The sequence below is a fragment of the Gallus gallus genome, chromosome 13 (assembly GCF_016699485.2).
Source record: "Gallus gallus isolate bGalGal1 chromosome 13, bGalGal1.mat.broiler.GRCg7b, whole genome shotgun sequence".
Taxonomy (NCBI): Eukaryota; Metazoa; Chordata; class Aves; order Galliformes; family Phasianidae; genus Gallus; species Gallus gallus.
The window spans coordinates 16,021,825-16,034,832 of NC_052544.1; the positions used below are offsets into that span (position 1 = coordinate 16,021,825).

General features: G+C 44.8%; 1 protein-coding gene across 9 annotated transcripts in view; it reads left to right on the forward strand.

The window, feature by feature from the left end:
* FSTL4 (follistatin like 4) overlaps nt 1–10,491 on the forward strand; it is a 186,562-nt gene extending 176,071 nt beyond the window's left edge. For all 9 annotated transcript variants that reach the window (XM_015293992.3, XM_025154798.3, XM_025154799.3 and 6 more), the window contains 4 exons: nt 1,053–1,202; nt 1,767–1,874; nt 4,113–4,222; nt 7,191–10,491. In XM_015293992.3, the coding sequence (XP_015149478.3) occupies nt 1,053–1,202; nt 1,767–1,874; nt 4,113–4,222; nt 7,191–7,890 (1,068 nt within the window). In that variant the 3' untranslated portion in view covers nt 7,891–10,491. The remainder of the gene's footprint in view (nt 1–1,052; nt 1,203–1,766; nt 1,875–4,112; nt 4,223–7,190) is intronic.
* Nucleotides 10,492–13,008: the final 2,517 nt, after the last annotated feature.

A 13,008-nucleotide genomic window follows, 5' to 3' on the forward strand; every position in this document is an offset into this window, starting at 1 on the left:
GCAGTCCAGAGCCTGTTTGGTGCCTTGGCAGCATGCTGTACCTTGCTGTAGTATCACTTCATCCCTTGTATGTGGCCTCCAGCAGTTCTTGACAGGGCTGTGCTGCTTGCAGGTGCAATCTCTGTATTCCCACTCGTTGCTCTGACACAGACTTGGTGGTGGCTTGCTTTTGTTTCTGCATCCTCTTGCTCTGAACAAGCTCTGCTGCTCCATTTGCTTCCCCCCTAGGGGCAGTGCCATCATTTAAAGTGACCCAGCTGCTGAGCTGACAGGATTTAAGCCTAACACTTGTGCTGCTGTACACGTTTCCTTCGGTTTATCCTTTCCTCATCACAGTTGGGTTCAATACAAATGCTTGTTCCCATAGAGCATCTCAGCAGAAGGGAAAGGCAGGAGAAAGAAAAAGATTCTGCTTAGATCACGTGTTGCTTTTCCTACCTGGGGTCCCAGTGAGCTCCCACTGAAGCTAGGACAGGTTTTGCACAGGGCTTAAAGAAAGGAAGATCTGCAACAAAATAGGGCACGAGGCAGCTGAGATCAGGGTCTGGTCCAAGGCATCGGGATTTGGTTCCTTTGGAACAGGGGAAGTTTCTATGTCAGAGCCACACCTGATGGGACCCTGCCTGCTTTCTCCCATGTCTTTGTTCACAGCCATCACAGAGAGGCTCTCCTGAGCTGAAAATGAAGAACGTATGAAAAAATATAAAGCTGTGATTTAGTTAATATAAATGCTGACAGCACTGCTAGCCTCGATAAACCAGGGTGTCCTTCAAAACACGGATCCACAGACAGCATCATCATTTAAATGCAGTGTGTGTCTGCCGGAGGTCCGGCTGTGTGATGTCCTGGGGCAGAGCCAGGCTGCAGCACGATGCCACACCAAGTAATTATTTTACATTTTCCAAGAAAGGAAATAAAATAATAACAATTTACAAAGCCATCCCAAAACCCCATGGAATTGTTTTCTGTGGTTTTCAAAGCCAAACTTCATAGTGCTCCCGACTCTGAACGTGCAGAAATGAAACCTCTTCTCCTCTCTTTTGTTTCCACAGGAGGAGATCTGTCCCAGAGTGGAAGGGGAAGGCGCTCAGTCCTGCCTCTGGGCCTCCGCAGTCAATGTCCGAGACAAATATATCTATGTGACACAGCCAAAGCAGAACAGAGTAGTGGTCATCGACATCCAGACACAGAAAGCTGTGCAGGTACCTACAAGGGGAACTCTTCATTCACTGATGGCAAAAGACTTTGCTATGGGAAAACAAAAGTAGGTTTCTGCCTGGTGGATCTGACATCACTCTGCGTGATGTTATTTTCACCCATGGGGTCACGCTGTGTTATTCGCTGTTCTGAAACCATACTGCCAGGAAAAGAATCCTTTATGAGCTGCTTATCATCATCTCAGGGCTGTGTCTGCAGTTGGGTTTGCAGCTACCCTGGTAAAATGGTGCTCCTTCACCATTCTGAGCAGGTCAGGAAGAACGAGCTGATGCAGCTGTGGCTGGGGCACAAGTTGGCCCCTGAGCTGCTGGCTGTGAGGAGCAGAGCAGGACGTGCAGCCAGAGAACGGAGCTGAGCAGCCAGCTTTTCCATTGCTGGAGCTGCTGCTGCTCCCCAGATTGATTTGAAGGTAACCATACAAAGCTTACGAATGAGTGTAGCAGTGGTACAGGGGAATGCCAGCAGTGAAGTAATACAACTGCCATGTGCTTAGGGACATTTGTGTCACTACATAAACATGTATCATCTCCTTTTTTTCTTTTTCCAAGTCTGTGGATGTGGACCCATTGCCAACCAAACTGCATTACGACAAATCCCATGACCAGGTGTGGGTGCTGAGCTGGGGTGATATGCGGCGGTCATCGCCAACGCTGCAGGTGAGTCCTTCCCTTGCTGAGCATGGGGGGCTGCTTGGGAGTAATTAACAGCCTTTAATGTTGTTTCTTGTTTTCCTTAAACTGTTTATTCTGTTGCTTCCCTCTCACAAGCCTTCAGCTTCCTTTTATTCTTTTCCAGTGGTGATGGTACAGTGGCATTCTCCTCAGAGTAAAATGCAAATCCATAACAGGGAAGGTAGTTTGTTCAGTGCATCTGAAAGCTATGTATTATGAAGTAAAAAGGAGAAGTCGTGGAAAGTGTTCTGTAAATCCAGCTTCACATCTTCTCCCCAAAAAATAAAAGAAGCAAAAAAAAAAAAGAAAGAAAAAGAGCAAATAGAACTCTCAAGGGCATGAAAGAGGCATAAAGAGCAAAACAGGACCTGAGGGACCTGTTCTGGGTCTATAAGTCTGCTCTTTGCTGCCTGGAGCTGCCTGTGCTCAGCAGCACTGTGGGCTCTCAGGGCACGGCAGTGCACACAGGCTTGGCCATCCCAATTAGTTTCCTTTTTTGCATGGCCCTACGGGATTTGCTCTTCTCACGTCGATGGCACAGAAGTGCTCAATGTAGGGATCTAATTGGGCATTTTGCTGCTGCTCTATGTATGTTGTATGACAAATTAACACCAGCCCTGATCTGATCTATCCAGACATCCCTTCTGCAGTAGTTAATTTCCAGCGCTTTCTGCCCAACCTTTCCAGACTCACAGAAGAAGGGTGAATATTCCCTGTACCACAAAATTTGCTTCTAGGGCTGTAGGGAAGCATTCCCTGACAGCGTGAGGAAGGCATGAGTGCTTTCTGACCTGCAGGCAGCACCTGCAGAGGGTACAGGTGGGCACTTCCAGGAAAAGGCACCAGAAACAGAATGGAGGCAAAAGGAAGGAAAGGCTCTGAGGCAGCGCCTCCATCTCGCCTCACCTGGGGACTGCAGGGGGCTGTGCAGGGTATAAGGAGACGAAATGGGCTCTCTTTACTCTCTCTGACTTAATTTCCTCCATCCAGCTGCGAGAGGTTTCTGTAATTAAAGGAGAGGTGTCTCAAGCATGTGATTATTGAGAAGAACACACTGTCTGCACAGCTGGAAACTTGTTATGAGGCTCCAGCTCAGAGTGCTTTCTGGTATTGTTATGAAGTGCAGTTACACAGATGGTGAGTGAGATCAGTGTCCACACCAGCAGATCCTTTGGGTTTTTTTTTTCCTACTGTCTTTCCCAAAAGGTGACCAGGAGCTCATTTGGTGGAGTTTATTCATGAGACCAGCAGAAATGTGATCAGAGGGTTTTTAGCTGTGGAAGCTGACATAAAACTCCACCTGTTCTTGGATGTCAGAGGTTTGTCACACAGCCCACGAAGCTGACTGAGGGGATGCTGTTGTTTGGACGTGATGGGCTCCTGGGAAGGAAGTGTGCAGTGCTGTCTGTGGCCCCAAGAAAGCACGGTGCAAGAACAGACATCTTTCTGGAGCAGTTTAATTGGAAGAAATGTAAATCGCATGGCCAGAACAGCTGTCTGAACTAAACCTTGAAAGGCTTTAGCATTTCCTCAATGAGTTACGTGGCCATAAATTCAAAGCAACTGCTGTTGCACATTGCAGGAGCAGAGTATCCTAATGAATGGACTGAAGTCATCTTGAGCCAAGCAAACTGTTTGAGAACAGTTTAAGTATTGAAAGCTGCCTCTCTCTGTCTAGTGAGAAGTCTCTGTGGCAGTGAAAAGGTCTCTGCTGGGGGACAGAATGGAAGGAACTGAAGAAGGGAATTTGTCACAGCCCACAAGTCCTGCATGGTGTGGCAGAGGGATGGACAGGTCTTCTTCAAAGTGATAATTAAGTGCTGTGAGTTATTGGCTGAGCCTTGAGGCTGGTAAATTATCGCTCTGCACCTAAGTGAGATTAATAAATATGACCATGAACTAAATGTTTATTTTAGACAGTGAGGAATAAATTACTGTGGTCTTTGTGCTGTCATGCTATTTCAGCTCCCGCATGACTGCTCCTTCTTGCAATATAAACATCTTATGAAAGCAGAGTTGTGTACTTACCTTACAAATGTCAAGCCTCAAATACTATTTATTAGCCCACTTTTTCAAGGCAGCTACACCAAACAGTGTTTTGAAGTCGTTAATCAACTTGAGTCTACTGCATCCTTGGGAAAAGCCAAGGTACCATGTTTGACCGTGTAATCTGTATTTACCTTTCTGCCTCACTCACTGCTTCCCTGTGTGTATTTATTGCAGGTGATACCGGAGGCGAGCGCAGGGGAGGAGCAGCACGTGATCCGCACGCCCTTCAAAGGAGTGGATGACTTTTTTATACCACCTACAAACCTTATTATTAATCACGTTAGGTAAGGAATTACCTTAATGAATAGCGGCGGTGGCCACACTGCTCACTGCGAGTGGGATCTGTCAAACAGCCTTGCAGTGCTTTACGAGTGGTAATGAATGAACGTGTGATTGAGCTAAATACTCTTATTATCATTTTCAAGCACACACACAAAAAAAAAAAGGAGAAATGACTGAGCAGGTTGGTTAGTTGTTGTTCAGCAAAGCAGTGAGACAGCAAGAAGCAAACCTCAGCTTCCTTTGGCCCTGGCATGGGGGTTCAAACCTTGGCTTGGCCAGTTGTGCCTCTGTACAGCACTGCCCTGGTGTGTTGGTGCCAGGAGCACAGTGCTTGGAAGGCTGCCTTCCCTGCCTTGAAGCCGCTTTTTGGATCAAAGATTTATTGCCATGAGAGGTAACGGTTTGTTGTGCTTGAGGCATAAAGCACAGCTCTTCCACATTCCCAACTGCTCGTTCAAATATTGGCTCTGTATGGGAGGAGAGGGGTGTGAGCAGAAAAAACGATGTGCAGTGCACATTAAAAAGAAAAGGAATCACTTCTCTGAACCATCAGTTTTGAATGTTAATGTGATGTAGTGGTTAATGAGCTTTTATAACTAACATACTAATAACTTAGAGTAACACTGACTGCTTCCCAGCAGGAACAGGAAGCTTCCCATTAAAGTTATCAAAATGGATGATAACTTCACAGCAATTTATGCTGTTCTTACCACATTACAACAACTGCTTAATCATCTCCTGTCACCAGTACAGCTTAACTAAGCTAAACTCTCCAGAAATCATAATCAACTCCTTACATTAAGCTTAGGTTCCCTGCAATGATCACTGAGGACAGAGGGTCACACTTAAATGATTTGGAGTTGAATGCAATACAAAATAACTTTGCTTGCAGAAACACAGAATAAGACATACTTCATGGCTGTCACTCTTCATTTTCCCCTACCTCCTCTTTCCAGTTTGCTTTTAAACCACTGTTATAAGTGAGAGTTGTGCGGGGTGTGTGGCTGCGGAATGTTATGGGCTGGGATGAGGAGGTAAAGTTTGGGTTCAAACACAGGAAGGTGGAATAATTGAATTATTTTTGCTCCTTTTATGTGTTGGGGTTTTTTTTTTGATTGAGTACAAAGCATCAGCTGCAAACAGATGATCTTCCCCGAGAAATATTAAACATAGGCAATTGCAGATAGGTTTCCCTGTGCAAAGTAGAGAACGCTGTGCCTAATTTCCCATTTCATTTGTTCAGGGCCAGATCTTTCTCAGCTCTCTCTCACCTTCAGCACAAAAAAATAATTGCTCACAGTCTAATGAGACTTACTGGGATCATGTGCTAAATTCTCCACTCAGAAACAATAAATGGTGATACCAGCATTTCCCACAAAGGTGAATATTTAAGCAATCTCTTCTGAGAGCCCAAAAATATTCGTATGCAAATGTTCCTGCACATGTATTTTGGCTGCCTTTTACTTCAGATGGATATCTGGAAACATATCCATGTGTGTGAGTTCCTGGGGTATGCTGCTGTCTATTAAGATCTCTCTAAGTGCAAGGTTCTCATTGAGATTTTGCATCACAGATCTCACATGAGCGCTGAGCCTCTTCTGCAGCTCTGCGCACACGGGATACATTCTGACCCACTTCTGTAGATTAAACTTCATAAGAACTTTTTTTTTCTCTTCTTGAGGCATTTGGCCAAGTATTAAGGAAGTCTCAAGAAAAAGAAACATGGGAAGGAAAAGCATCTGTTAAAGTGTACTTAAAATGCATTCATCCAAGGGAAGCATAAGTGTCATATCCAATTTCCCCACACACGGTGCAGTACGAATCTCTACTGCGGGTATTTTGTGGAAGTATTTAATGGATGTAAGTATAATGGGAAAATGGAAGGCTTAGCCCAGCGGTTTTCATGGGATCATACACTGCATTGGCTCGGTCTTTAGACGTGAAATCATCACTGAGCATCTCATTGACAGATGGATTAAGAATAAAAAAAAATAAATGCAGTGTTTTAAGCAAAATATCTATTATCTGCTTGGCACAGTCCTCCATGTTCCAAAAAGCAATTCTACATCTTTCAGGGAAACCATGCAAAACTAAGTGCTCGCTTCATTTCCTTCCCTCTGCACTGAATGGCTGAAAGGAGATGCAGTGTAAAATGAGGTTTTCTAAGTCAGCACCAGCAACCTGTGAATCCAGGGGAACCACAAACAGCTCCTTCCATGGGCTCTGCTCAAATTAAGCTGAAACCTTTCCTGTCTCTTCCTGACCTTTGTTTTTTTTTTTTTTTGGCTTCAGCAAAGGTCAGCTGTGCTGCAGCACACACGTTTTAGAGAACATTTATTCTCTGCTCACTGTTGTCAGCCCTCTCTGGAGTAAGAAAACAAAGACACTTCAGCCCACCTTTGCTCATGCTGCTCGCTGAGAACGTTCCCCACCTTCCAGGCTGCTGGGAGGGACAGTCTGCTCTGCCCTCTGATGCTCCAGTTTAGGACACAGGGTTGGGCACGTTGGGTCACACAGCAGTTACATGCATTGGTCAGAGCTGCTCTCCACCCCCAACCTGACAGAGAGATGCCATATGTTGAACAATTTCATATTTCAAGATCAAAGGTCTTGAGTGCATAACAAATTACATGCTTCTAAAAGTGAAACAGACTGAATACATAGCTTGTTAGTGCCTGCCTACAGAATACCCCAAGCTCTGATGTCATTGCTACTGAGATGTGGAATCTGGAGGATGTTAGCCAAGCACACACACAAGCTTCCAGCATCAGGTTGCTAACTGTAACCAAATTCCTCTTCATAGCACATTTAGCAGCACTGAAACAGGAGAGGTTTCTTGCTGAAACCAGACAGCATTATGGCACACAAAATGAAGAGGACAGAATCTCCCACTTCTGCTGACTTTCCTCTTTCTCTGAACCTATCCCCGAGTCTCTGGAGATGACTTCAGTGTCATGTTTTGTCTTTCAGGTTTGGCTTCATCTACAACAAATCAAAACCCGCCGTCCACAAGATCGACTTGGAGACAGTGACCCACATCAAGACCATCAGCTTCAGGAACTACAGCTGCGCACCACAGACCATGGCCTACACCCACCTGGGGGGGTACTTCCTGGTGCAGTGCAGGGACCGGCGGGGGGCTGCAGCCCCACAGCTCCTCATCGACAGCGTCACCGACACCGTCATTGGCAGCAATGGCGCTGTGCTGGGCACGCCGCACGTCTCACCAGATGGGCGCTTCTTGGTCAGCACGGATGGGGATGCAGGCAGGATCCAGGTCCAGACTGTGACTGTCCAGGGGGAAATCAAGTTGATTTATGACTTACAAACAAACATACACGTATCTGATCTGACATTTCAACCCTCTTTCACCGAAGGCAATCAGTACTATATATATGCGACTTCACATTTGCAAACAGATGTGCTTGTCGTAGAGCTGTCAACGGGGAAAATGAATGTACTGAAGAATTTAAAGGACCCTATCACATCCAAAGACTGGCCCTGGAGCAGCTACAACAGAATTGTGAAAGACAGTGGGTTGTTTGGACAGTATCTCATCACACCAGCGAAAGATTCATTGTTTGTTATAAATGGGAGGCAAAACACGTTACGCTGTGAGGTTTCAGGTATAAGGAGAGGTAACACAGTGGTCTGGGTTGGGGAGGTATGAAGGGGCAGCAGCAGCAGAGCCTTTGGCAGACAGTACCAGTCGGACCTTTATGCTGCAAAAAGTGAGCAGTAGCATTGTATATTTTTACACTGGGGGAAAAAAGACAAAAAGAAAAAAAAACAAAACAACCCTGTATAGGCTTCATGGTACAACACTGGTCTACTTGCAAGTTTTATAATACAAGGTATGCTCTGCTAATAGGAAGTGGTTCTGAAGGGATATACTTTTTTTTATTTGGGGGGTATGAGCTGTGGTTATGAGAAACATGCTGGGAAGCAAATATCTCCACTGAGCTACCACGTAAGCCACAAAACTTAGTGATTCTGTAGAACAAAACCAATTTTGAGTTTCCATATTGAAGGGCTTTTAGTTACGTTCACACCACCCGTTCTCTTCCCACCCGCCACGTCAGCTGCCCTGCCCAAAGTCTGCAACTAGAATACACGAAGACAAAGGAAAATAAGCATCAGAGAGCAGTTTTCAAACCACGGAGACCTGGGAGGGAGCTTTAATGAAAAGCGATCCGTTTTCTCTGCAGGTTGGCTTTGGGAGGATTCATGGATGTGGTTTCAGAAAGAGGCAGAACAGAAATAGTAACTGTCAGCTCACTGTCTTCGGTGCTTAATTTTGCTCCTGGTACTACTGAAAGCAGTGTTATGAGCCCTGCCTCTTCTAATGCATACGTGTAAGATTGCATAGGAGAAATTCAGCATGAAATATCCAGGCCACTAGAGTGCGTGAAAGCCAGAAAGGACTGGAAAGGGTCAGATTTTGCTAAATATGTATATACACATATATATGTATATACTGAGAATGGGGGTGTTAGTCCTTCAGCATCTTGTGAGTGCAGTCAGCTTGGGCATAGGGTGCAAAATCCGCTCTTCAGTGGGCAGAGAATTAATCACAGTCAGTCCCATAGGAGGCAGCAGCAAGTTGCTGGTTGCTCTCATCAAATATTTAGTAGTGCTGAAGTCGCCAGGCTCTTCATAAAGTTACCACAATGACAGAGGGTATTTTAAGCAGAAAACTCATTTTCTAGTTGTAGCCTTCACTTGCCTGTTTCTTTTCAGACATTCTGGGAAAACATTCTTTGTTGTTTTCCTCCCCATTTCCAGTACACTTTTTATAGTCAATTATCTTTTTAGTTATGAGCAAAGAAGTTCATGTAAAACCAGCAGAATTACCCTAGAATGCAACAGCTGGCACCAAGAAATCCCACTTCAGTTCCCGTAAAAATATAGATCCATTTGGTAAGACATGAAAACTTTTCTAGTTGCTTTTTTGTAACTTTCTATATACGTTACTGTGAAGTAATCAGGGCAGGAGCAGCTCTGGCTCACAAACGGTGCAAACCATGAGAGTGCCACAGCCACTGTGCACAGACAGCCACGAGCAGTTGGATCCCAGCACCGCTTTGAAATGTGGCCTTGATGTGGGGGCAAGCTCTCCCCAGAGGTAAACATCTGCTGCATCAGAGCCACGCACTGTGCTTTTGGAAGACCCGGCTCCTTTTGAGAATGACCTTATTGCCCAGAGTTGTACGGAAGCAAGCACTGCACACACACATCCAGAGGTATTTAGAGGCGCAGTAATCATTTTCCAACAGAGGTGCTCAAAGTCAGCCATTTTACGATGCACACAGAGGGACTTAAAGTAAGAAGGATGCAGACTAGCAATGGTAATCTGTGCATTAAGTGTTTAACTGTAACCAAAAGAGAAGCATTTCAGCATGGCTGTAGACCTGAAGTAATTTAAACCATTCCAGTTCTATAGAAAACATATAGAAATCTGCTCAGACAGACAAAGAAGAGGAGATGAATCCTATGAATTCATTCAACACAGCGTCCTTTAAATTGCCCTTCAACACCCATAGGCTTAAACCTACATGTATTGTCACTGATGAGCCATAGGGGTTAGAAGAGACTATCCCCTCATTGCAACACAGGCATATAAGAGAGATTGGCGTAGCCTCCCTTTAGCAATGCATGGTGTCCATGATTTTCTACTCATCTGGTTAGGAAACATACCCATGTCAAGAAAAGGAGGAGACCAGCTTTGTAAGTACCTTTAAATATGCACAACTCCTTTCTTGAACAAAGCTGTATCCATACATTGCAGCCATCCTAAATGTGTTTTACTACGGCCAAACACTGCTCTCGTGTTCTCTTTTATGACTTCTTGAATCTTTTGTCATGCCTATGTTTCCCTGTAGAGACATTCATTGTGTCATAGATCAAATATTACTTTTTTAACAATATTTAAAAGGAAAAAAAAAAACCAACAACCTGTAAATATATCTGTTCAGGTGAATATTCTTGAGGCTGGTTTATATATAGGCTGTGAAAGATGTGTAACAGACCTCACTTCTCCCTGTTTGTCGCAAAATATTGGAATAGCGTTCACTTGAAAACTCCCACCTGGACCTTCCAAAGATGTTCCCTTTCTTCCCCCTCAGCCCAAGTTCTGGTGATGTGTTTTCTAAATTATCCTAATGGTTATATATCATACTTAGAAAATGAAGTACAACTTAGATTGTCCACACTCCTTGTGAACAGCTCCAATGACCGTCAGTTCTGACATTAAAGTGCTGCACATTTGTTACTTGGGTTTTATTTTCTGTTATCATACAAGTTTTATATATTTATATACATACATACACACTCAAGATGTTTAAGTCGTTTTTTGCCTTCCAGCTCTATCAGAAGGAGGCTGAACTGCCTTCTCTGCCCTTTCTTTCCCATTCTCTTTGTGTGCTCCACCAATTAACAATCCCTACCTAATAAATTGACTAATTAACCACAGTGATTAATTGAAAGGAAATTGAAGTAACAGTTCTTCTATACAAGTTGGGTATTCTGACATCAAAAGACAAAAAAAATAATCCCTGCCTGACAATAAGACTCTGGTCTCAACATCAGATGCGTTTTCCAATCAGTGCTGAGGTTTAATAGCAGTGTAATGCAAATACTTAATGCAAATATTAATATGCAACTGTAATGTAACTATAGTGCAAATACAATCTTCCCTTAGCATTTCTCCCAATATTGCAGCTTTCTAAATGGAAGTTTTTACTTAACCTCTCCACCTATGCAACCCTGCTTCGAAACTGCCCACGTGTGACATTATCACTTGGAGAGAAAAGTCACAAATGCCTTAGGATGAAATCAACCTTTCCTCATCATTTAACACATCAAGTTTGTTTGGTTCCCCCCCCCCCTTTACCACTGCATAAAGTAACACAACTCCAAAAGGTATCAGTGGGCAGAGGTTGGCATTGCCATGGGGTCAGTGCCAGCTGGAGACCCGCTGAGTGCTGAGCTGCTCAGCCAAAAGAGACCTGGCCACAATGAAACACCCAACAGCAGAAGGGATTCCACCATTGGGCTGTGCTGACCCCATGAACAACTCCAGCATGAGACGCAGCAGTCCTGATGACCTGTTGACAAGTGCTTATTTACTTGATTTATACCATGATTATGTCTTAATTACTGCAGTGCCCAACAGCCTGCTTGGCACTGTGTGAAGCAGATCGAGGGGCCGAGCACTCTGCTCTGTGGGGAGAAAACAGCCAATTCCCCACCTGACCTTACAGCAGGCCAGCAAATCAGATAACACAGGACCTGGGGAGACCTAGGAATGAATGCAGCCTGGCTGTTCATCAGCAGTGCAATGCTGGTGTGATACACTGCCTGTATGTGTTTCCCCCTTTGCCCATTCAGGGCATTATTTCAAGCAGACTTCCACAAAGTGCATCACACAACCATTCTTTGCTCTTTGTTGAACCCCTGGGACTGGGACTGACCCACTTGTCCCCAGGGCAGTCCATAACTGACTGTGGTCCTATGAATCACCACTGCATGCTTGTATGCTTTCCACCTTAGAAAACATGGGCTAAGTCATAGAATCCTGGGATCATTACAGTTAGAAGGATCATTAAGTTCAACTCGTCTGACCATCAATAGATCACCACCACATCACTAAACCACATCCCTCAGTGCAATATCTGCCCTTCTCTGCAGCACCCCTAGGGCCAGTGACTGCCCCGCTCCCTGGGCACCCTGTGCACAGCTGTTCTTTGGGGAAGACATTTCTCCTAATATCTACTGTCTGCTTCTTTGAACCTTTGCATCCTACAAGGCAAGTAGCCAGCATGGGGCTTCCATTTCGGATTACATCTGACATCACCTTTATTGCCTGACCCACTGCTTTACATTTTCTTTTTTTTGAATGCATCCCCCAAACACATGGAAGCAGGGAAATCTCTCTTCCTGGACACCAGGAAAGCTCTTGTGTTCCTACTGAAGAAGAGATGCTGCAGCTGTGTCTGGTGCTGAGCATGGGATGAGTTCCCAGCCAGCTGGGGAAGCAAGGACCAATTGCTCTAAGAGCACACAGACACTGAAGTGTAACTCATTTCCAACCTGCTGCCACCAAGGGGTTGGTTTGTTCAACAAACAAAATAGAAAGCATGTCTCACACCACCCTGAAAGCAGAAGCTTGACAGGCAGGCCAGCCATTTTGCCTCTATTTACACATGGAGATGTCCCCAGAATGCAAAGCCACTGCCTCAAGCACCAGTATGAGCAGTTGGGACTAACAGCCCATGTGGGACAGGAGCAGCACAGAACTGCCATGGACCTGGTCCTTGGTCCTGTCCAATCACTGCACAGCCGCACTATTGCCCAAAGCTCTTCATGCACTGCTTCAAGGCCCCCCCCACGTACCCAAGGACCCCCACGTACCCAAGGGCCCTGCAGAGAGGTGCCTTTCATCCTCCCAGGCATGACTGGCTCATAGAACAGCACTGCTTTCCTTCCTTTTCTTTAAGTAATGTTATTAGTCCTTCATTGTAAGGAGAAATATACTTCTTAAAATGGGATGAAAGCTCTTGCTAGTGGCACAGAAAGCAAAGATAAACTAAGAGCTCTCTCCATTCTTATGTCTTAGAGCCTAGGAAATACAGAGAAGCATGGATCATAGAATCATAGAGTTGCTCAGGTTGGAAAAGACCTTAAAAGTCATTGAGTCCAACCACAACCTAATCATACTACCCTAACTAACAGCCTTCTGCTAAATCACATCCCTGAACAATTATTATTTTCCTATTTTCCAAATGCT